This window comes from Pezoporus occidentalis, unplaced genomic scaffold (assembly GCF_034315485.1).
Source record: "Pezoporus occidentalis ecotype Australia unplaced genomic scaffold, CSIRO_AGI_Poc_V1 ctg155, whole genome shotgun sequence".
In the NCBI taxonomy this organism is placed as follows: domain Eukaryota; kingdom Metazoa; phylum Chordata; class Aves; order Psittaciformes; family Psittacidae; genus Pezoporus; species Pezoporus occidentalis.
The window spans coordinates 1,067,320-1,093,041 of record NW_026913372.1 but is presented as its reverse complement, the minus strand read 5'-3'; the positions used below and the strand labels follow the sequence as shown (position 1 = coordinate 1,093,041).

Genomic DNA, 25,722 nt, shown 5'->3' with positions numbered 1-25,722 from the left:
TTGTTTCTGCCCCCATGCTGCTTTCCTTGCTCCTGGTTCCTGGAGACTGTGAGCCCCCTGCGGATGGCTGAAAGCAAATCTGAATATTCAAGTTGTTATCAGCTGCCCAGCAGAAGGGACTGGCTCAGCCCAGCTCACAGCTAGTACCCCCTGCTCCAAAGGAAGCCATGGGGAGCTACTTGCATTTTCCTCACCCCTTGCTACCTGCTCCTGCCACCCAGAGCAAACAAGGGATCTGAAATGTATTTGTGAAGAAGAAAAACAAGTGCTGTCTCCCCGGGCTCACAAAGGTCCTGGTGTGCAGTGGTGGGCTTACAGCAGAGCATCATCTCATTGTGGTGCTGAGGATTAGCGCGGGATGCATGGGTGTGGTATTGGTGCCCAATCTTCTTTATCTGCTTGTTTCCCTCCTCCAATCCCTTACCCATCAGCTCCTGTACTGCTTGAGTTTCTTCCCCACCACTGAAAACAAATCATCTCCTTTTTCTTCCTTCAGAGGCATAAATTAACGAGCAGCCTGCCAAAGCTTAGCAACCCTACAATAATAAACCCGTCTTCATGTACCCTCCATCCGAAACAAATTGAGCCATAAAGAAACAGGCTTCAGAGGGAACTTTGCTAATACACAAAGCTGGGACACAAGCCTCTCTTTTCCAGCTTGTCTCATCTTGTGCCAGTCCACAGGGCCAGCACTCACTGTGGCTTGAGGCTGCTGGCCGCTGCCTCCTTCCCAGCAGTCACACCTCCTCCCAGCCATAGCCAGCGTTGCAACTGATAGAAATTTCATGTCAATTCAGCTAAAAGACAGTCGTAGCTGCAGTTGGGCATAATTATTACTTTGTTCTTTGTGTATGTATTCCTTAGAGCGTGCAACAGGAGCTGCACCATGTCCTGCTGCTGGGACACGAAGCTACAACATGCCACAATGCCAGGATCAACCTCATGCAAATAGCCAACTCCCAAAAAAGTGACCACTGACTGATCTACCGCAAATGCTTTGCATTTGAACAATTTGTGATGGGCCTGTTTGCCAGCCCCACGTGCCCAGTATCCCTCTTAAATTCCAGGGGACTGGAGCAGAGGGGATACCAACCTTTGGCACAGCCAGCATAGCACAGACTGTCAAGGCAAGGGCAGAAGCTCAGATGTGAGGCTGTGACATGCCAGGAGGTGGGTACATGTGTCTCTTCAGAGGTCGCAGGTACTTACATGGGATCTGCTCATGCACCACCCATGAATCATGGCCAAAGTCTGCTCTCACAATCTTGCAAGGCAGTCTTCACAGGGCTCATGACAAATCAGGGAGCCCCTTCTCACATCAGGAGGCCAGAAACAGCCACATCAGCTGTTCCAGCTTTGACTGAGGATGGATCATAAGCTTTATCCCAGCTTTTTTATCCAGCATCACCTACTGGCTTCATCCATCAATCCTGCTCCCACCCAGCCCCTTCCTCAGGGGAGTGCACATGGAAACGCTTCAGAAATTATTCAACCTTCCACCAGTCAAAGCAAGCATTTAGCATCACTTACCAATGGTTACACAAGAAATAAAAGTAAAAAAGCAAGCCTCTAGACAAGCAGACAATTCTTCCTGAACCATACAACCCCCACCGCGGTGCAAAGGTTGGTGGCCCGCAATAATTTTCAGCACAAAGTTAGCTGGATTTGGGAAAAGCAGCCTGGAATCCTCAGTTCTCTTCATAGTGGCTCTGTAGAGGGCTGCCTTTGGCTCCCTTCACCCTAGCTCAGGTACAGCTTACTTTTCCAAAATGATGAGCTTGTCTTTCTGAAGCACAAAACCCAGTGTAACTCCAGCTTTCCTCCCAGCCACTTTCTAGGCAAGGGCTAATACCTACAAAGCTGAGGAGTGTTTAATACCCCTCATTCTGGCAAGTTTGCAAAGAAAGGAAAAGTGCTGAGAATTCAGGAATGGTAGAGGAGGAAGGGGGGGGGGGGGGGGAAGAGAGTTGGGTGTGCTTTTTTAAAAAAGCAATTAGTGCCTCTTCATATGGTTCCTATACCTTAGCCTATGGTTCTACCTAGTCAGAGATAAATAATGCTTAATCCTTCCTTTGAAAACACAAGGCATAAAGAGGGTTATTCTTGCCACCCACTTTAAAGCATTTAACTCAAGTGCTTTGAATAGCCTCTCTGGAGTTGCCTGCCTCTCTCCTGCTGCCCAGCCAGCCAGCTCAGACTCCCAGCACCCATTGCCCACCCAGCAACCGGGCACAACAGCATCAATAATCATTTGAGAACTCACTGGGCACAGGCCCTTGTCCCCCGCATCCCTAAGGACTTCACTGAGGCTGTGGATGATACAGGTTGCCTGGTGCAAAATGCTCCCCAGCTATTCAGATCCTCTTCCCCACGGTGGCAGCCCTTTTCTCCTGCCTTTCTGTCCATCTGAAAGTGTCAGCCCTTGCCCACTCCCCCCCTCCTGGAGGAGTTTTCTCCTTCCCCACTCTCCCCAGGTTATCTGCTGAATTCCACACACGCCTGCACAGACGGGATCAATCCAAGGCTGCCTCGCCTTCAGCTTATCTCTGCTCCAAATGATTGATTTTCCCTCTTTAAGGGTAATTTGCTGGTGAATTCCATGTATTGCAAAAACCCCTGTGAAATCTAATTCAGCCCGACTGGCAGCTGGCACTTTTGGGAGAGAATACTTGAGCATCGTCAATTCCCCTTTACAGTTCCTTGCTGTGTAGATCATATTTATAGTGCATGTGTCTGTCATATGCATATATATGCTACAGATGATTCATATATTCCACCTGCACACACATGGGCACATACGATATCCCTGTGCAAGCCTCTGATGCAGTTTTATGCAACAAATACTGTATATTCCCATGGCCTGGATTTTCTTTCTTTAAATTCCCCATTTGTCTTACTCCATATGCTTATTTTGGAGAATTGTTTCAAAATTATTTTAAAATGTCAGCCCATCATACTCGTGCTTTATACAGCCTCTGCCCTTTTCTTCCTCTTCAGTCAACCGCGTCAGGGAAAATCAAGTGAAAGCCATGGTAGAAGAGCTGGCTTCTCTGATGTGCCCGGGGAAACTATGCTGCTGTTTCTCTTAATATACCCCTGTGAACCTTGCAGCGATAGGGAGCTCAAATAAGGAATACCCTGAAGGATGCCCTGATCCTTTTCCTGCATGGCCAAACCCTTGTCTTCACCCTAAAATAGTGCATCAAGCCACCAGGCTTTAAAATACCAGCACATCCAGGAAGGATACCCATGCACCCTTCCTAAGCCAGCCTTGGAGTAGATGAGCCTAAGCTTACCAGCCCTCTGGTAAGCAACGTATTTCACTGCTTGGGGCTCTTGCTCTCAATCTGGAAACAAACCTTAATGCAGAAATGGATTCAAGGCTTTAACCTTCTATCTCATACACAGGATTTATTCTTCCCTGCTGATCTATCGCAGTGTGAATGAGAGGAGAATCCAACCCCAGTCTGAGAGTGTATATGCATACTGGTTTTCTCTGGTGTCCAGCTGAGCATAGGCTCAGTCTAAGTATTGGGAAACAGTCACAGATTTTCATAAACAGCCTTCAGATGTCTTTGGAAAGGTATTCAAGTGGTTTGCTGTCTATCTGACAAAGAGAGAAACTCAGCTGAACAGAGGTTAATGCTTTATTTCTTGGTTTGTAGAAGGCCAGGTCCAAAACCCTGTGCAAACTCTGTGTACTAATTTCTCCTGTGTTCAAGTGTTTTTGATAAGCCATAGAGAATGCAAAATCAAAAACCAGCACACCTGTTTGAACACCTCTTGGCTGCACCCCAAATCCATGTCTGGGGTCATCTCAGCTCAACCTGAGTACTGCTCCACATCCCACCCTGCACTCCCAAGCCAGCTCCTCTTGGAGCAAGACCATGACCACGTTTGAGGCACAGCAGCTGGGATTTTGCAAGGGACAGACTCAGAGGAATGGGTTTCTTCTTGCAGGCAGCCCACTTAGGTACCTCATCTGAGACATTAATGCCAGCCAAGTTCCAGAAAGGCACTTAAACACAGAGGTAAATTCAAGCACATGCTTTCAAGAGTGGTCTTGTGTGCAACATAAATACATTTTTAAGTGCTTAGATGAATTGTTTAATCTATCTCATTCAAAAAGCAATCATTTATGTGTGTGCAAAACACACCAGAAGAAAGAAAGACCAACCCCCACAGTTTAAAAAGGTCACGTGGGTCTGGTTACAAAACTCCTTGTTTAATGGCCCTGGTACCCCATGCAGCGTGTTAAGGGCCAGGCTCACACGACACTTTTTCCCCCAGCTCTGTAAAGACACAACCAGGTTACAATGGCAGGTAGGTTCATCAAAACCACCCAACCCTACAGAATCTGTAGGTGGGACAAGGTTCAGGCATGGGCTGCACCATCCAAGTAGGGCCTCAACAAGCTGAAGGAACAGTGTCAAAATTTGCTGTAGGGGCCAGAATAAGGCTGGATGGCTTGGCTCAAGAAGGAAGCCAAGGACTCTCATAGGACTTTAAGACATAGGTTGAGAGGCAGGAATCAAAACACAGGCAAAATTATCTTCCTGAAAACTCTAGCTTTGACTTCATGTGCCTCTATCCATCTGCTCTCATTTGTTTATTTAGCTGCTCTCCCTGGAGACATATGTAATGCTCTTCTTGTTTTCCTTTGCCCCTTACACAAATGAATCATGTCATCTCTAGCATGAAGGCCATGCTGACAAAATAGCTCTGTCAGCCATGTCCTCGGTCACATCCCTGCCTGAAGTCCTTGCTGTCCCATCCCTCTACCCCTGCACCCACAGAAAGCCAAGAAAGCCTGGCACCATCTTGGCTACTTCAAATCCAGATGGTTTGCAAAAGCCTCACAATTCTCATGGGGTACTTGAGCATTCAAAATGTCACTGTAAGGCAACTCTCTTCCCTTTCTGTAAATTTTTTAATGAAAGTTTTGGGGTTTTGGACTTCTGTAAATACACTGCCTGGGAAGCAGTGCTACAATAAGCCTGGCTACAGATGCAGTCCCATTCCTGTCTCATATTCACGACCTGGGTCTCTTTTTCACGACCTGGGTAGGCTGTCCCAATATTTTTTTTTTCCCCAGAGTGCTACCCGGATGGTTTATCCCATTGCAAGCATCCACAAGGGGAAATAATAAAGATACACCATTGGAAAACAAACAAACAAACAAGAAACAGTTGCTTATAACTTTCCTCCCTCCAGATATTTCAAGACATCAGCTCTCCTGTGCTTCTTATCAGTGAAAATAATGCTATGGTTAAATGAATCCATGCTAATATGACAGCCTCCGAAGACGTGTACAGTAAAACCCCTTCAGACTTCCTTAGCACACGAGGTCCTCTCTCAGCAGTTTTAAAAATCTCAGCCAATTCTTGTGGGGAAATCTCAGGAACTTAAAGAAATACATCACAAGAATGAGTCTATTTTTTGCTGGTGTGATCGGGAAGGCAAGGCTATTTTTTATTCTCCCATTTTAAAATTAGCAAGGCTGAAAAGTGAATTCTTGAATGGAAGTCACTCCAGTAAAATGAGCTTTTAACCAGAAATAATGACAGATCCTTCATCCTTCTGGCACAAACAGAAGTGTTACAATGCCCTTCAAGAACAGATCTGCTGACATCTCTCAGAAAGCACGACAGCAGCTCTATTCAGAAACTATCCTAAGCATCTGTCATATCCATATCTTCTTTATTAGCAATTGACATTTTCAAGAAAAAAACAGTCTCTTTATCTGCTTAATACTTCATCTGCACCTCTTCAGGCTGAACTCATAACTCTTGGATGGTGACATCATGTCACAAGTAGATTATTAGTTCTGTGTCATAATCACTTCCTGTGAAAAAAAAACGGGGTTTCTGAATGGCTTTATGAGACGTGGAGAACTCCACCCAGGACTGGAGAAAAGCAAATCCATCATCTCAGCCAGCAAAGGTGTCTTAGAAAATGCACAGTTTAATTGACCCACCAGCGTTTGGGAGGGGGGGGAGGAGGCAGATACTGTTTCATATTCCTTGGTACTATCACATCGTTTCCCTGAAGCATCAGGAAAACATCCTGATGATGCCATTTGTTCTGACAGACCCTCTCCCCTCATCTCTCACTTGGGGTGGCACGAGCCTGTAGCCAGAGCTTTTCCGAGGGATTTTGGAAAATTCACCATGTGGTGTCAGCACTGGTTTGAAGCAGACACCGCACAGCATGGAAGGGTTGGAGGGTACTGGCACACAGAAGCAGCCAGGCATGAACTGCACAAGTCAAATAATCAGAGTAATTGAAGGCTGCAAGCCCAAGGCTGGAAAACATGCCGCAATCCTTACATGGATGGCATGGACCAGCACGTAACAAATAGGAGCTCCATTAACACGAGGGAGGAACAAGCCTTCAGCACTCCTGGCTCTTTTGCAGTGATGAACTGTTATCCCAGTGTCCCCCATACTTCCTCCAGCCCCAAGATAGCAGACCTATCTTATCCCAGGTCACAGCAGTACCCATCCCTGCCAGAGCAGAGAGCGTGGAGGTCCCTTCTTTCCCCTCCCGTGGGAGCCCACCAGAAAACCTTATCCCTTTCTAAAACAGACTGGCAAAGGACTTCCCAACAAGAGTCCTCAGAAGCAGGCAAGAATCAGCATGCCACACAATCCTATTTTCTGGCTTTCAGTGACCGTGCAATCCTGACTGCATTAAAGCACATACCACGCCTGCTCTCTGGGAAGGGCATCTATCTGCACTCAGTGTACTGAGCAAGCAGACCAATGGCAGCAGTAAGAGCTGAAAAAAATGGTTATCAGGACATAACCATGCACCTCATCACAAGTTCATTAGTGGCTTATCCTTTACTGCACCCCCAAACCCCACATGAGTGCTGCCCTACAAAGAACGGACAGAAGTGCCCACTGTGGATACCTCACCTCATCTTTATCCTGCACCTGGATGAAGAGAGGAAGGGCAAAGCCCACCTGGGCCAGCTCTGGGATGGCCACACTGTACTCCGAGCTGTTGAACTCAGGTGCATTGTCATTGATGTCGATGACTAGGATGTTGAAGGTGGTGGTGACAGTGGCATTGGAGGGTGTGCGGTCATCATTCAGCTCTGTCCCCTGCAAGGACAGAAAACAACAGAGCAGCCTTTATTTTGCAAAGAATAAATGTAATAGGAAGTGTGCACGCTGTGATTAGAGACTCTTGCAGCTTTTGCTTCCTCCCCTTTGCCAAGGAAGTATGCTTAGTTGGTTGAGCCATTGCCCCTTAACCTTAAGCAGCTTTCCACAGTGCTGACCCATTAACACATAGATGTTGACGAGCTCTTCCATCACCCATGTTTCAGACCCATAGTACTGTTGCAAACCTTCCGAGGGGTTTAACGTTTCCCTTAAGATGGCTGTGGCCAAGTTCTCACTTTCCCCCACCATGCAACAGGTGGTCGGGACTCAGAGTCACGCTAGGGGATGAGTAGGCAATTCTCCTGCCCCAAGCATTTGAACAACAACAAAAAAGTTGCCTTTTGAGATGTTTGGGTCAGTCCTCAAAGTAAGGGAAGCCACGATGGAGAAAAGAGTACTCCTATTTTCTCCTCTGCAGTCTCCTGGGGTGGAACCAGGAGCAGGGAACTAACCCACCATAGTACTACTGAAGGGAGAGAAAACTAGGGCAACAGAAGAAAACAAGATTTAGACCTTAAAATAGGTTTGGCAACATGTGTCTAAATACAGAGCTGAGTCATGACTCCAAATCACACCTCTGTCTTAAGAAAGACTTTAATTTCGCTTTCCCAAAAGGAAAGAGTGCAGATTTTGTTGCCAGAGAAGCAAGACTTGTGAATCAGCCTTTTCAAGCAGAGTCCCTCCTCTTGTCCTTTGGATAATCTTGCTTTGCTGTGGGCACAGAAAAACAGCGCTAACACGACCCACATGGCTCATTGCTATTCACTGCTTCTGCACACAACAGCAGAACAGGCTGATCCGAACAAGGAGCAATCCAGCTGTATTTTTCCTGCGTGCTCTAGGACAAGAGCAGCAGAGAACATTTTGGGTCCTGGGGGTGCAGGACGCAGAGAGTTGGCGTTTGCAGGAAGATGCAAAGTTTGTGGGGAGAGGAAATAAAAACCCGTCGGATCAACAGAATATAGCTAGAACTCCATTATCATGCAGGCAGGAAAACAGGCAATTTTTCAGATTCACGAATCTTTCTAAAATTAAGCTGATATTTTGTCCTTGTTAAAACCAGACAACCCTCCCTCTTTCCATTCCTATTGTACTGATACTATAAAAGCCCAAACCAAGACATACCAGGGATGGGTGCATAAAGACATGCATAAAGCCCCACAGTATGACCTATGTCTGGGACCTAGAGGGGTAACTTCTTGTCCCTTTGTACCCCTGACAAAGCATTGTACTTGCCAAAATGAGAATGTGACTCGATGGCTCCTGTCCTCCCAATCAATGACCCTTCCTACAATGCTGATTTTTCCCCACACCAGCCCAGAAGAATCTATACTGCTAAATGTGTTACTAACCAGCTGCCCAGCTTGGTAATGATTTTAAGTGCAGGGCTGTGAGCAGGGAGCTGCTCTCAGGTGGGGCTGGTAGGGCTGGAAGAGCATTGCTCCAGAGCCTTTTCTTGAGGCAGCTTTCAGCATCACTACCTTGCCGTGCCATTCTATGCTGGGCAGTTGCAGATGATGCCCATTGACTTGACAAAATATAACTGTTTTTCTATGGGTCTGGGGAGGAAAGGTAGGCACAATCCAGGTGCCTGAATGTAGGCGTCTCATACTATTTGCAATCCCAAGGCATCTGCCTGCTGCCAGCAGATACAATCACAGGCAAATCTAGTTGAAGACTAGGCTTGGCACCAAAAATTACGTTATTCATCCATATAGAGGCAACCACATTTTGGGCCACCATACAGGGGAGCTTTGTTAAACATCTTGCTTGGCTTGGCCAGGGAATAGCGTACCATGGCTCTAGATGCCCACAGGAGCAACATGTCCCAGTTTTGTACCTCCACCTCAAAGGAGCTGTCCCCAGGCAGGATGACCTCCCCATCCTGCTCTGCCAGTCTGCCTCCCAGATGACGGAGGTCTCACCTTCACTGTGAGGATGAATCCAGCACTATAGAAGGGGTTTTCCCGGTCCAGCGGCCCATTCAGGGTTAAGGCCCCGCTGATGTAGTCCAGTGCAAAGATGCTGTTGGTGTTACCTGAGGAAAGTAACAGGCAGTGTGAGCAGAAGCGGCTGGTACAGCTGATGCTAAATGATGCTGTGGGTAACACAGAGAGGGAAATGAGAGGACACAAGCTTCCTCCCCTGACAGTCTCCGTGCATGACTAGACCTGGTTCTTGAGAGGTTCTACAGAGGAGATCTGTTGCCAGACCAGGAGCTCCAAGCTGGACACAGGCTGGTCTCTGCAAATCCTGCACATTATCTCAATGTGCTTTAAACTGTCATGGTTGTAATGGTCCTCTCCTTCTCTCATGTGCCCCAGCTCAGGGCTCAAAACAGTGCTTTCCCTCCAACAGCCAGTAATGTTGTGAATACTGCAGACCGGTGAAGAATTTCAAGAGGGTTTGGTTATTAAAATATGCAACAGCGCAGCCAAAAACAGGGCCAAATCCAGGTACTCCCCTCTGAGCAACTGCCTGCATTCTCAGGGCATCATGTCCCTGAGGTGGGCATGGCCTCTTTCTTAAAATACAAGAGTCAGGGGACATCAGTCAGATTAATCAGAGGAAGGTGCAGACAGACTAAGCTCAAAAGTATCAGCATCACATAACGAGCAGTATTTTAACTGTGGGGCCTCTTGCCAGAGGATAGTGAAGATGATGGAAGTCCACACGTATTCAAGGAGAGACTGGGGAGCTGATGAAAGGAAAAAAAAAATCTATCAAAGAACAGAAAAGCCACAAGCAGCTCAGGAATTTTCTTAGCTGGACATATTTGAGCCAGGGAGAATATCAGAGTAAGTACTATAAGCACTTGCCCTGCTTTTATACTCTTGACAGATGTGTTGACCCCATGCAGTTGCCTTGTTTCCCTCTGCCTGAGCCAAATTTGGCCACTAAGCTGGTCCTCACATGAAAGCAACTGGACAAGGTGCCATGGAGGTCTGTGCTGCACCCTATCCTCAGCTTGACTCCTACTCTGGAATTAGGCACCCAGAGAGGATTAAGACAACACTTGAGTCTTACAGCCAGCAGATACTAAAAAGACAAACATCCCGCACTGGGAATGTTACTGTGTCAGTCCTGGGTGCTCTCTCTGTCAGCCAGACAAAAGAAAGCAGCTGGTGTGTGGAGCCTGGGATACCTGATGCCGTGCCAGGCCCGACACAATACCAGAGGAGGCTGTTGGCTGTTGAATTAGTGATGACCAAGGAGGTTATATACAGGCATATGGTCACCCACACCACTCCCTTCATCATCTCTAGGTATGCAGAAACCCCTGATCCAGCCCTAAATGGGAACAAGGAAACCCTTCAGGTACGTTATATTCATCCCAGTCAAAACTAAAAAACCCCATCTTCTCAATATATCTCAGCATGAAGGAAACACACATTTGTCATTTCCCTGGAAGGGAGCTTTGGGATATCTGCTGTTGCAGAAAGTTGTTTCCATCAGTCAGCATCCACCTCACTCCCTTACAATCCCCTGTTTAACCACAGCTGCACCTTTTACAGGATGGCCAAAGCCTCCATGTCCAGCTCTCCCTCCCTCCCAGCCCCAGGAGCCACCCTGGCCTTTATGAGTGGCTGGCTGCAAGCATCTTCTCTCTCTCACAGATCCTTAAGTGCCAGAACACCTTTCTCCCCCATTACCAAGCTTTTACATCTTCCTCTCATGCTGAATGCCTCCCATTTCTGTCCTTGGTCTTCTCTCCCATCTAAAATGGCCCCTTGACTGCTAGCCAGCTTAATGAACTGATGTGCAGCTACTTAAAACATCTGTGGCAGCTTTGCTTTTTTTTTCATCTAACTTTCTCTGCCATACATGAAGATCTCTAGTCTCCTCCCTTGGACAAGTCCCCTCTTTTCATCTTGACTTCGCACCTTTGCTCTGCAATTTACATCTCTTTAGGAGACTTCTGATACTAGCTTTGGAGGACACTCCACAAGATGCACTGAATTGTGCTGCAAGGCATTTAAATGCTCCAGGTTGCCATGTTGCCATGATAAAGTTTATGAATCAGGGCAATCTTGGTACACTCCCCTAATACAAAGTGCAATGCTAACAAGAATCTGTAAATGCAGAGACCAATGTGTTTTAGTGGAAATAGGTCAACAGGGCAGAAATATGACAAAAAGGACTAAACACAGCACTGAGGAATGGCATGCTGCCTCCTAACACCTCCAGTCACTGTGTCCTAAGAATGGTTATGCATTTCATATTTGACCATAGTCATTTTTTGAAGGATGGAGAATAAATCAGGGACACAAATACCCTCCCAGGCTACACATCAGAGCCTTTTCTCTAGCTCAGCCTCCCCAACACAACAGAGACAGCAGATACGCATCAGATACCCTCCGGGGTGCCTTTCTGCTGGCAGAGAATTGCCAGCTTTGCAAATTAGCCTCAAAAGGAGAAAAGGTGTCTCCAAACTTGTCCCTCAGAAGCCTTTCCTCATTTCCTCTACAATGCTTCTTCAACCACCACTTCATTATTCCTCTGACCAGTGATCCCTTCTGAAGTACTTGCACTGCCGAACAATGCACATTCCATGGAGACTCTTTCTTTGCAAAAATCTCTCTAATCTTCACATGTCTTCAATTTCCTCAGAGCAAGGGAAAAAAAAAAGGTGGGTGAAAAATCACCAATTTTGTCTTTCTCTCCCCCTGGACTTCTACTCTTCCTTCCTCTGTACAATTTCTCCTCCCTCCTCGGTTCTCCCATTATCTCTCCATCATCTTCCTGACCCAGGAAAAAGCCAAGCTTGGGTTAAGCACAGCTTAATCTGCAGCTGCTGGTGCAGACAGCCACACTGGCTGATGGCTTTCAACCATCTCTCCCAGTGCTTGCTCCATCCTGCTCCCAGTTGCACTGGTTGCGAGCTCTCAGCTGGCCACCCATAGCCATCTGTGGCTGCAGGTGGGTACTGTGAGCTGAGCCAGCTTCTCATCATGCTATCCCAGTGCTCCAGCCAATAGCTTGCGTGGCCCATGGCCAGCACTGCCTGCTGGGCATATCAACAGAGCAAGCCTTGTTTTGCTCATCACTGGTTTTGAAGCAATACCACAATGCACAGATGCATGATGGATAACACAGAGGGGATGGAGCACCTTTGCACCAGTTGAGATCCCCAGATAACCCTGTTTCTCAGAAGATGCAGAACAACACAAACCTTTCCAAGTTTGCACTCTGCAAACTGTTTTAATGACACAGACAGAAACTATCATAGAGCTACACTTGACAGAGAAGCCAAGTGGCCTTCAAGAAGGTACCCCATCTCCCCACTCTTGCATGCTCTCTCACAAGCAGGGCTCATGCCTTCTGCTCCATATCAGGCAGGCCATAAAACACTCACTTGGCTCAGGTGTTACCAGCTGCTGCATGTTTCCCTGCTTGAGCAATCTCTTGCCTAGCTTGAAGTCTGGTCTGACCCACCAAAGCATTCCTAAATGGAAACTAAGGACTTCATTTCCATGCCCCTGTTTGAGAAGGGAGCCCATGCTTTGGTTTCTGCTAAACAGAGGTTTACCTATCCTCCACCACCTTCTCCATCCAGACAAGGATGTGGCATGTTCACAGAGAACCTGGCAATCCAGGTCCATTGGATGGAGCAGGCAAAGCTAAGGAATAAATGGGTCTTTCATCAAGCGAAGAAGGAGTTCTGCTTTCAAGTGCTGGGAAACAAAGATGGCCTTAAGAAAAGCAGGGTGGGGAGCAGAAAATGAAAGTGAGGCTGCCTAGGAGGTACCATCCACCAGAAAGGAACACCCTGTAGGAAGGCAGGGTCCAATTCTACCTCTCTGCTACCACTGCAAACCTGCAGAGCTGAACACAGCACAAGGAGGGAGCAGGAGAGAGACCCAGGGTAGGAATCAGAGAGAGGGTAAAAATTAAATGATGGGAAGGGAAAAGCCGAGGAGGAAAAGGGAGCAAAGACAGAAGAAAAACAAAGCGGATAATGTTTTTTAATACTCAAAAAGACAGAGGAACAGTGAGAACAAAAAAGCTTTAGGACAGCAATGTGAATACATTTCCGGCAGACTTGTTGCTTTCACCTGGCAAGGAACAGGCTTGCTCAGAACATACAAGCCCAGCTTCTTGTTATGACACAGGTAGAAGGAGAACTTTCCCATTCCTCTGTGCATGCATGCATACAGGGACAGCAGCAGCTGCTACATACACCACGTTTGGCCAGGAGACCAGGAAGGCAGGGATCAATGCGGCGCTGGGTTAAGGGCAATGGGATGGATCACAGTAGCTCATTCTGAGCGTTTTTCCAGGCTCATTGAGGAATGGGTGGTGGCACAGGCATTGTTTTGGAGAAACATGGCTATAACAAGGGCTTTTATAGATGGGGGCCATAATGTTTAATTGCCCTCAGCCAACACTCTCACAGCTTAAAAAGGCCATTAAAAGTACTGGCTCAAACCCAGGGAGGAGAAAAAAAAAAAAGAAAAAAGAAAAAAGACATTGATGTCTCCTTCTTCCTCCCACCCCTTTGGCCTTTGAGCATCATTCAGATCCTTAGGAGGGAGAAATGCAGCTATTGCCCAGCTGTAGCCAAGAGCTACCTGTCAGCCAAGGGAAGCCGATTCCCCCACGCAGGAGAATTTCCCCGCACATCTCTGCATGAAGAGCCGTTTGTATCAGGGAGCTGCATCCTCAAAAGGCACGGGGATTGCTAAGCTGCTGAACTTGGAGCGGGTGACTTTCATGAGATGTGAAAGGGGAACCCATCACACACCTTGTGCTGGATAATTTATTAATCAAAATGTGCTCTGTCAGGGCTCTTTGGCACTGAAATAGATGCTGTTGGATGTGGTTCATAGAGTCAGCAACAGACACAGTTATTACCGTATAAATAGTCCATCAGCTGCCATGACCACCTCGCTGCTCTTCACCTTGAGTTTTTGCCCCTGCATAATATGCAGGGAAGCATGCCAGGGCAGATACATTGCCCCATGCTTAAATTCAAAGGGAAAAAATGATTCCCAAAGGAAAAGGGGTTACAACCTGAGCTTTGTTCCTTCGCTCTGTGTGAAATCAAGATGCTTTACAAAACTGTATCTGTTTCTCCTGCTCTGGACTTTGGTTTGCTCTTCTTACCAGAAGATGCAGCTTTCTCTGGGACAACTGCAGGCACTCCTCCGCACATGCCTGCTCTGCAACCAGGCATTTTTAGTATCTTCCCCAAAAGATTTAATTGCCCATTCTAGCCTAACTAGCAGAATTTTTGATCTTGCAGAGCCACAGAAGAAGCTCAGATTACATCCTCACACAGTTCCCTTTTTTAGAACCAAACATACAGTGAGAGAAAATAAAGGGAGAGTTTTACCTCGCAAGGTGCAATCCGCCTCCTGAAGCCCCCAGGAGCTGTGGCTGGATACCAGAAAGAACAGAGCCTGAAGAGTTTAAAGGTTCCTGCTCTGAGTGTAATTAATGACACAAAAAGATGCAGAGTCTTGGACCACAACCACCATTCCCCCCCATCATCTAAAATGTGCTTGGTGGCTCAAAGGGAAGGCAAATCGCCAGCTCTGCCTGGCTTGGCCTTCTTCCTCACAGCCTTTCCTCTTTCCACGAATCTAACCCTAAAACCTGCTATGGGAGAGCAGCCAACAGCTGTATCGTGATTCAAGAGGGAAAACCACCATAAATATTTATTTCACTCATTTCTGTAAACACAACACTTTAACCCTCCACCTGAGCTCACAGAGGATTTTTAGCCTAATAAACAGGGCACAGAAGGCAGCATGCATTCCCAGAGAGAGCTGGCTGGGCTGGGCTGCCAGGCATCACCACCTCAGAGCAGCAGTTGCAGAACACTCTCTCAGCCTGCAGTCAAAGGATGCATGCACATAAAATGGCACTTCCTTAATGGCTATTATGCCTGAGCTAGACTGAGTCCCACAAATCACATCTCCTACCTCTTCCACAGCAGTAGGCAGACTCATCAGGAGACTATGAAAGGAGTACCCTGTAATAAGCCCAGTAACAAGTCTGAATCAGCTTTTATCATAAATCCCATATCTCCAGGCTCAACACCTTTCAGAAAATCTTCCATTAAAAACCATCTCAGAACTGATTGCTTTCCCTAGCCCAAACAGGAACAGAGACAGCACAGGTTCATTCTTCTCCAGAGATTGCCAACAGCTTGCATACACATTAAATCCCAGGAAGTTAAATAGGAAGTCGAAATTAAACAAAAAAATATGCTTTTGTTTCATATTTACACATAAAAAGGGAATGTATAGTTTTAATTACTGAAGGCCATTTGCTAGGAGACCACCTGCCATGCAAACCATTACCACAACCGTATCTCTTTTCAGTGATTTCTGGATTGCCAGGGAGCCAAAGCAAGATGCCAATGTGACGACAAAGCATCATTAGCAGTGGGGAGGAAGGAATTGAGCCAAGAAAAGAGGGGCTGTGGCTGCAGCCACCATCTCCTCTTTGTGCTGTCTCATCCTCATGCATTGGCAGGGTGGGGAAAACAGCCTTTGATGAATAACTTGACGTGAGGCACTTTTCCACCCATCAGCGTGTCCTCCTACAGAAATGTTCTGCTATGATGACTGCCTTTAAATCATGCTGGAAGGCCCTCCCAGCAGGTGTAATTTATGAGGACTTTAACACCCTAGTAGTTCACCAAGCGATCAAACTGTGGGAAGAAAGACAGCATGTCGTAGGCCAACCGGCAATGGGAATATTAAAACTATCAGGTCCTTTTTCCAACATTCCTCCCTGATGTCCAGTTTAAGGGACTCGAGGAAGTGGTTCACTTTGCCATGCCTTTATTAAGTTGGATCAAAATACTAAAAGGAGTGACAGCAGCTGAAGGCTAGGAGACCTCTTTGGCCATTTAACCTTACCTCAAAGGAAGGCAACTCCAGATCTGTTAAAGACTAGGTGAAACATGTTTTGAGAGCTACTGCACTGATTTTTACATTACGCACACACGTATATGACATTTTATTCCTTAGCAGGAAAATCAGAAGAAAGATGGAGAGCAATTCATTTCAGACACGCTTTCCACTTGCTTTTGTAACTCGCACTGCTATTACATTGATCGAATAATGATTTTTAATTCATGCTTCCCTTGGGATGCACCAGCTTTAGGAAGAAAATGCTTTGCCAGAAACTGTACCAGTCTCCTAAAACAATCAACTTGGGGAAGCAAAAAAGTGCCCTAAGGATTTTTTGAAGAGCCCTAAGCACCAGCTCACTGACTGAGAGCCCTGCACTCACTCCCCTCTCTCCTGCAAGACTTTCCAAGCCACAGGAAGGACATACGGATTGCTCTTGTGCAATCTCCCATTGCCCATCCATCACTGCACCTGAAATGTGCCAGGCAGGCAGAGACTGACATTGGAGCCCCGGGACCCTTTCCCTTGGTTTAATCCTTCAGTGCCTGCCCGAACAGCACAGGTCACCTTCATGCCAGGACATATGAAGTGTTCTGGCTGTCCTGGAAATAAATGAAACCCAAAGTTTACTGCTAGTGAGCAAAGCACAGGACTATAGTCATACAATACATTTTCCTAACAAAAGCTAGTGGGTCAAAATCTCCTCCTGCCTATTAATTAAATTGTTATTTAATTCACAATAAAAGTCCTTCTCTTAAAGAGCCAAAGGATTCCCCTTGCCCCAGGTGATGTGCAGCAGCAGCAAACATTAAAACACACTGCTGTCTGCAGGCCTGATCCTGCCAAGAGCACTGGGGCTGTCCGATTTCCACCAGGAAAATCAATCTCTGTTAGACCAGAGAGTTCCCTTAAATGAAAAGCCTTATCTAGAGCAGGTCATGTTATACAACAAGTCACTCTCTTTGCCTGGGAAATGAAAGATGATGAGCCAAAGTCCCCGGTACAGAGGCTATCTTCATAAATCTGCCAAAAAGGAACTGTGGATTACTTTGCTGGATTAATTATCTGTCCTTCAAACAGAGTCCTGACCTCAGTGGCTGAGCATCTCCAACCTGTCAAAGCAGCTGGGAAATCAGGAAGGGAGGGCTTTTGCAAGGCACTGGCCACAGGCTGCCTGCACCCTCTTTTTCACGTGGGAAAAGCAGCAGAAACACCCATTAGAGTGATGGGAGCCCCGGCACTGGCCAACCTGTCAGCACAAGGGGCTTGAATTGTAAGATCTCAATCTGGATTTCTTTTTTAAATGGCCTTTTGCAGGGCAGTGATCCCACTACTTGCAAAGTCTGGGGCAAAAAAGTATATATCTTCATGGGGCTAAAACATGGAGATTGGCAGGGAAGGGGAGAAACAACTGAATGGCTTTTGCCTATAAGATATGGAAATGATTCTCAGTGCAGGCAGGCAGGCAGGAGGCAGGCTCATCTACCCTATCAGGACAACTAGCCAAAGCCGTGACACAGCTAGATCAGAGCTTGTCTGTCGTTTCAGGCTTAACAGCTTTGTAAGCTGTTGGCATAAAGTTAGATCTTAAGTCTTTTTTTATGTGGTTATGGTTAATCTTTTAGTTTTATTGTTTTCCTGTCACGGGAGGACCTTGTGCTGGAGATAGCTATATAAATAAGAGCTGCAGTAGTATATCCCGAGGCACAGCTACCTGGGGGATGGAGCTGAAAAGGACACCAGCAATTCCAAATTAATTTTTATATCCTGCCTCCAAATCATACCAATGCTTTAGATATTGATACCAAAGGAATGATAAACAGCTATGTCACTTTTTAGCCCTCTCACTGCTGTATATTCAACACCAGTTAGTAAAATCAGACCAGGCACATGTGAACCCTGTACCTGAAGACATGGGAGAGCGTGGGGGAAGCATCACCCATTCCTGCTGTGAAATCAGAACAGCATCACTGCCACCTCCCCTCGTGGAAAGGAGCTGAAGAGTATAATTACAACCTCCACTGGCCATTTTCACTTTTGCTTACGGTTGGTTTCTAATTTAATTTGCTTCCGTATTCCCATATGTTAAGCTGTTTTTTTGCAAAATTGCCATAAAAATTTACCAGCTCAGGCACAAAATCTGCTTGCTGACCTTTACCATTGTGATTGAGGATAATGACAAATTAATTAGGCTTTACCTGCCTGCCAAAAAAATCACTTGCCTTGAGTGAGCAGGATTTTGGAGGCATGCTAGCTGCTGGTTCCCATGTCTGCACTCTCAGGCATCAGGAAGTAACATATTCTTTAAAAAGCAAGAATCAAATCATGTAAAGTATAAGAGAGTGCCTTGAGCAAGGCAGGGAGGCACTCACACCTTATGAGTCTGCTCCATGACCATGTTTTCTTTAAAAGTTGCCTTCAGCCACACACCTCGACCACAGTCTGGAAGCTGAAAAGAGTTGGCCAACTCTGGCTCTGGCAACAAACACAACCCACAGAGGAAAGAAGGCATCCTGAAGCCTGGCTTCAGGGATCTTGAAAACCTCTGCCTTAAGCTGAAGGCAGGGTGAAGATGGGGAGGAGGCCAGAGGCAATAGCAGGTGTCAGCAGTTGTCCCTCAGTCCATTCATGGGTTAATCCTTCCCAGCATATCACTCTGGAAGATGCTGGTGCCAACAGAAGGAGGACTCATCCTTGGCAGTGTTCAAGGCCAGGTTAGGCAGGTTGCCTGGTCTAGTGAGAGGTGTCTCTGTCCATGGCACTGGGAGCTGGAATTAGATGATCTTAAGGTCCTTTCCAACCCTGACCATTCCATGATTCTATGACTCCTGGCCAGTTATAAAAATACTCTGCAATTCTCATGTTTGGGAAAATAAATAAATAAATAATGCAAAGCAGTTTAATCACTCTTTGATGTGTTCTGCCTGATTCTCTGATATGAGAGCTGCCCCCCACCAGGCAGGACTGGGGGCAGGGATTAAGCTTTTGGCATATGCAAGCAGATGTGAAGCTGTATGCATTGATCTGCTGCCTGTCACTCTGCACACCCCATCCTCCCCAGCCAGGCTCCCAGAGCATGCCCGGCTCCCTTCCACCATCCCTCCATCCAGCCATAATGACCAGACTGATGCTACCGTGGCATTGAGCAGGGGACACTTGCAAAGGGACATGATGACTGTTTTGCAGGAAAACCTCCTGCAAAGCTAGACATGGAAATAAGAGCATGCATGAACATTCCAGGTAAAAATCCAGGGTCCAAGGTTTGTTTCCTCGATTCAGTAGAGCTGCTGAACCATCCAATGAGCAGAAAGCCTGACATGACCATGAATGGATGGATGCATTTAGCAAATTAACCCCCTGTAGATTACACAGTTGTTTCTGTAGGTTTAAGCCATCAAATAAAGGCTCTCGGAAACCCAGAGCTGTTTGTATTGCATCAGTGCTGACAAGGGAAAATTAGATACCTACAGCATAACGCATACTCTGTCAGAAAAAGGGTCTGCGGCCATCAGCAGATGCCCAAAGGAGGGTGGATGAACAGGACAAGGGTGATTTCCCAGCTGCTGGCTATCTTCAGACTTTGAGCTGGGTGGAGTTTCTATAAGCTGAATCTTAAACCATCCTCAGAGTCGTTCAACAGCCTCTGCAAAATCAGAGGTTTCAGTCCAGTCTCCAGTGAGACAAAAGCAAGTCCCTGCTGCACTTTAGTCTGTTGATACATGCAATCTGGGGGGATCTTTCACTTAATTCATGCCAGGGAAACATTAGAATAAATTGCAGAGGAAATTAGAGGAATAAATAATCCTTGCATCTTCAAAGGCACACTAACCAGGGTACCTGCAGTCAGGATCAGTGGACTTGAAAATCAGGGTGAAATCACCTTGACCCTAAAGGTTGATTAAAAGAGAATTTGAAATGCCTGGGCTTTGAGGAACTGGGGAATTATTTCCACACAGGTAACTTGAAGGAACTGCCAACCAGCATCTGAAGCATGTGGCACAGCAGGGGGAGCAGGCACTACAGCCATTTCTTCCTCTGAAGGTCTCTCCAGAAAAAGCAATACCAGAAATAGGGTTACAACCCAGACCCACCAAGCTAGTCTCTTGCTCCTGGGTTAACTCAAGTAGTCTGTCTGTCCCTGGGGCACAACCCCACCAAAGCAGGGTCCAAGTGCAGTCCAGTGAGCATCAAAGTCTGCCTTAGATATGGCAGAGTCTCACTGACCTCAAGGCATCTTAAATAAGATGGGTCCAGTTCCCAAAACTTGCCTTTACAATGCACAATTGTGTTTTATCTAGAAATACCTGCCCAGACTGCCCTGCCCATGGCTCTTTAGACGTCAGAATAGATCCACAAACTACAGACCCAAAGGAGACAAGCACTGCCCAGCAAGTGTCCTTGGGTGACCAGCTACATCACTTTCAGCAAGGTACCCACACACCCTGGGAGGAGTACCCTGGGCTTCAGAGTCACCCCAAGAAAACGGGATCAAGCCACGTTCCTGTCAGAAGGCAGAAACCCTCCAGTGCTTGAATTAACCTTAATTTTCTAGTCCTGCACCCTCGTGGCTCCAGCCCCTGCCTCCCAGCTTGTGAAGCTCTGGCAGTGCTTTGGGAGGCCAGCCCTCGAAGGGGTGGGTGCGGGAGACGGCGGCTTTGGGAAACGCTGCAGAAACTGCCAGGAGCCATTCAGCCCATAATCAGTCCCATTCTCTCCCTAAACAATAAACACTGCACTGCCAGCAAGAGTTTTACGCCCAGCTCTTTGCAGGTCTCCTCCATGAGGCTGCGTAAAGTAGAGCTGCTTGTAGCTCATGATTAGGACAGAAAGGTTTTGCTATGAGATATTCTGAAATTTGTTAAAAATAACGTCTGCTGCTTGAGAAAAGGGATGCCACAAATGAAGCGCTCCAACAGCGCTGGAAGCAAAGAAAGCTTTTCAGGGAGGTAAAAGCTTTCGGTTGTAGCAGTAAGCTACAGTAATTAGTGATGTTGAATCAAAAGAGCAAGCAGTACAGTCAAGAAGATACTTAGCCAAATATAATTTCCCAGGCACGGATGTACAAAGACTTATTGCAGGGCTAGGTCCTCTATCCCCACTAGGCTCCCCACCACATTCTCTCCCCAGCTTACCTGAGACAATGGTGTAGCCGATGCCCCGGGGACGGCCCTTGTCCTGGTCTATCGCTGTTATCATCCGCACGGTGGTACCCTGGGGAGGGAGAGGAGACGTGTTACAGTCACCCCAGATGAGCACTTCTGGGGCTCCTGGGGTGCCCTCCTAAGGCCTTGCACTTCTTACCATGGGTCGCGTGCTTAGGAAAAGGACAAGCATGTCTTGTCCAGACATGTCCAAGCACAAAGCATGTAATGGAAAAGTCCCATCACCTGCTTCTTGGGGCAGTTCAGGCTCACTACTCCTCACTCCTGTGCAAGCTGCAAAACTCTGCTAGCCACAGTAGGATGTAGCTGGCAATGCTGAGAGCATGACCAGGAGAACATGTCCTGTAAAAGAACCACTAAGCAGGATGAGCTTGACTTCCTAGGTTTATACCAGGGCAACTGTCTGTAGGGACTGGAGAGAGCACCACCAGACACATTCCTCATGCTGCTCATCTCCTGCCTAGAGGGAAAGGATTTGAAGCAACGTGAGTGTGGTAAGCACAGCTGTTGAGTGCTTGAGGAAGAAGAAGAAGGTGCAGCAATGGCAAAACCATGCCTCCTCACAGCATCACAACTGCACAGGCTGTGGCTGACAGGCAAAGCTTACACTCCTGCACCACAGATATTTTCACTCTTCAGGCTCTAGATAAACAATGGCAACAATTCACCCTCACCACAATCTTCAGCACAGGTCACTACACCACTTCTATCTACTGGTGGCTTCCCAGTTTCAACTGATCCTCTTCTTCCCCTACGTTCTTCAAATGAGGCACCCAGGCAACAAGGAATGCTCTGCTGGCCATTGGCATCCAGCTGTATAACTTACTAGGCAAGCTGCAGAGAATTTAATTGAAACCTTTAAGGAGAAGGAGGATTGGACAGATGCTGAGAACAGGGATTGCCCACAGGCAAGATCTTCTGCAGCTGTCAGCTCACCCATCTCACCCTCCATTGCTCAGGACCGACCTGTTTCTTACAGCCTGGAAGGCAGGTCCACAAGCCCAGGAATCCCCCAGAAGTGAATAACATAATAGTCACCCAAAATTCTTGTTTACTGCTTTAAATAAAAACATCATGTACTTATGTCAAATCCGTAAACTGTACTTCTCCCGCGGCACTGCAGTGAGCCCATGTGAATACAAACACATGCACATGCACATAATTAATGTAGTGTGAAAAAGATTACAACTCAGCTGTTCTCGTTTCCATTGGTTTATTAACAGTGGGGAAAAAAGCTGCTTCCCCCCCCCCCCAAAGGAAATGTCAACAGAGGCGTTTGCATATCTAACGAGGGAGCACAGCGGAAGAGCAGTGTTGCATTTGCCCTGCAATCCATCAGTTGAAGGCCAAAGGGAAAGCTGTTGCAGAAACATCACCAGTGGAAAGTGGAGACTTGCCATCTTCCCTGGGTTTCACAGCCATGCCCCTGTGGGCTCGATGGAGATGCTTTACTGCTGCTGGCCATAAAGAAGGCTCCGGGGACCAGGTAGACTGCCCATGCCCTGATCTCTGAGGGCATTTCAGTGGACTCCTTAAGTAAATCCATGTTATTAACCAATAACATTAGCTATAAATCCCAGGTCACTGGCCTTTGAGCAGTACTCGGCTGGTGAGGCTCAGCAGCCAACAGAGAGCCTCTAAATCACTGACAATAACTGTGCTTTCGAAAGGAGCAAGGATAGATAAAAAGCACAAGAAAAGCAGGAAAGAAGCAGGTGGAAAAGCGTAACAAGGGACATGGAAAGGAGGCAATGCAAAGTAGAGAAAAGAAAAAAGGGCAGGCATGCAGTCCAGCATGGTGTCCCCCAGCATACTCTATTTTAAGCTGCCGTCCCCACGGGGAAGGTGTGAGCCCCCCTCTGCTCCCTGGCAAAATGAGAGCTCCTCCATGGCAGAGGCGGTGGGTGAAGGCTCTCGGTCCACCTTATAGCTTGCTCATCACCTGTCAAAAAGTGAGGGAGCAGCGCAGAATGGTGTCGCCTGCTGTGCAGCACTTTCAAAGGGAAGGCAGCTGCGGGAGAAGGCAGGGCTGCCGCGATGGCTGAGGAATAGCAATCGGCCCACCACACTGCGGCCGCTTTATCTGTGGGAAAGGTCCCTCCTGTAGCAGCCAAGAGGAAGGGCTGTTGGGAGAGATAAAAGGATGAATGCAGATGTTGCAGCAGGGAAAGTTAGGGAGGGGAAGAGGAGGAATCTCATTCTGATATCTTAGCAGCGTGTGCCGTAGAGACATCCATAGGAAAGAAATTATCCAGACATCTGATCACAAGAATGAAGGCTGTTAGAGAGCACTCCAAGGTTCAACTGCAAGCCCATGATGATGGTTAACACTCCTGGTTTTTGAGTCTAGTCTCCCCCATTCTCCTTGCAGACCTGTGTATCTCCTTCTTCACAAGCCCCTTCACCTGCCCCCCTTGGGGATGAGCCACACTTCACCAGTGATGGAGAAATACATGCCAGGGTGAAGCTGAGCTCCTTAACATTCGTGGGTGCCGTCTCCTGGAACCACAGGAAGAACAGGAACCTGGGCACCGCTTTGCATCCTTCCTGGTTTCCATCCTACCTGATACATACCTCTTTCACAAGAGTCTTCCAGTATCCACAAAACTGGTAGATCCCAGCTCCTGAGAATGAATGATCCCTCCCCAAGCATTCACACAGTGTTTATGACCTTGATCATTCTGGGGAAGAGACCGAACAATTTCCACGGGATAGGCATAATGTTTATCCACATCACTGGTGGCAATTATTGGTTTTGTATTTGATGAAGATAGCCTCATAGCATGATAGTTCAACATCACCAACAGGAAGGAATATTCCATTCAACATGTGTTGGAGTAAGATGATGAGATGCAAAACATGATTGTACACACAGGCTATACTCATCTCTTAGTTCCTCTGATGATCATGAAGCCTTGCCCAGAGGCTTCTGTACCAGCAGAGGTAACTAAACAGATAGGAGAGACTAGAAACGAGAAAACACCCAAACCAAAGCAAACCCTTGATCACAGTAATACCACAACAGCAAAGACTGACCTCTCAACAACCACATCTCAACAATTTCCAGTTTTTCTTCCAAAATCCTATCAGACAACAGCAATATTCATTTTACTGTCTAGGTCTTAGCACAGTAAGGGCAGAAGATGCTGTGCCCTAGCTCCCTGAGGCAGCCAAATGCACCCCTAAATTGGAGGGGACCGTCTCTAGACAAGCACATCTGGCAAGGCTTCTACTTACTCATGGACACACCATGTTGACTTCCAGTGCTAACAGCTTTGCCCAGGACTCACCCCAAATATTTGTGACACAAACCTACAGCTCTCAATCTCCAAAATATTCCTGACATTTCTTAAAACAAGCACCAACTTGCCTATGTTGGCAATGGCGGCTGCAAAGAAAGCACTCTGCTGGTGGGTATAGACTGATGCATCAGAACAGAATAACTCTCCCTCTAGGGAAGGAGGAAGAAGGTTTAGAAAAGTAATAATCTGGAAAAGCCTATGCTTAAAAAAAAAAGGCAAAGAAAATAAAGAATGGCACATTATCCAAACAAAATCTGAGGTTTTTTTGAAGAGGGGCAGTGGTAAATCAATCCTTTTTTAATAAAAGCCTGAGCTTTTAATAAAGTGTTCACACTGATGGGCTGGAAATATTAAAAGAAAGAATTAACTCGGAGCTATTGAGACTCTATGGCAAAAATAGCACTGATTCTACATTATTTCTTCAATCCAAGGACTTTCTGAGGAGTAGGGGGATGGTGCTGAGGAATTAAAACTGTTTTAATGATATTTGACATGTACTATCCTATTGCAAGGGAATACAACTTCTGGCCTTGGGGTTTGCTCCTGCTCTTGCCTGCACTTGACTCTCTGTGGGATGAAGCACACTCTCATAGACCTCAGCTTGTCTCTTAGCAAGTGGATTCCTCCTCTTTCATCCCCACATTGAAGCTACCATGCTGTATGGAGCATGCCCTGGCAGCGGTCTATACACAGGGGGTCATCAGGCCAACAGAATCTCTGCAAGAGGAAATGGCCCCTCTCCTCCAGCTGCTATTGAGTTGTCTGGAGAACAACAACAATGCTGTCCAGTCTACAAACACTGTGGGGATGCACACCCAAAAAGACTCTAAAGATGAAAAATACAATGTCACTAAGCTTTGCCCCAGCTACAGGCAGCTTTGGTGCACTTGGGTGCCCTGGGAGAAATGTCTGAGGCATGCTGGGAAGATCGACAGCATCAAGAAAGAAGAAACAACACCTCCAGGAGCCTCTCCTCACTGCATCTTCTTCCTTTGCCCCATAAGAAATTCCTTTATTCTCAGTGTCTGAATAAGCATGTGCCCAAAATGCATCTGAATCATGCTACCAGATCCCAGCCAGAGAAAAATCAGAGCTACAATGGCACTTCTCTCCCCTCTCACACCCCTCCACCCCTTTTTCTTCTTCTCTTACAGGATTAGGGACTTGAAAGGCAAAGCGCAGCCCAGCGTTGCAGCAGGAGGAGGAGGGGGGAGCGCTT

At 46.9% G+C, this 25,722-nt stretch overlaps 1 protein-coding gene across 14 annotated transcripts in view; it reads right to left on the bottom strand.

Moving 5' to 3' along the window:
* CDH23 (cadherin related 23) overlaps positions 1-25,722 on the bottom strand; it is a 208,303-nt gene that overhangs the window by 83,764 nt on the left and 98,817 nt on the right. For all 14 annotated transcript variants that reach the window (XR_009963409.1, XR_009963411.1, XR_009963410.1 and 11 more), the window contains exons 9-11: positions 21,172-21,250; positions 9,098-9,210; positions 6,921-7,109 (exon numbers count right to left, since the gene is read on the bottom strand). Coding sequence is in view for 11 of the 14 variants with exons in the window: in XM_062611655.1 (XP_062467639.1) it covers positions 6,921-7,109; positions 9,098-9,210; positions 21,172-21,250 (381 nt within the window). In the remaining 3 variants the exon portion in view is untranslated. The remainder of the gene's footprint in view (positions 1-6,920; positions 7,110-9,097; positions 9,211-21,171; positions 21,251-25,722) is intronic.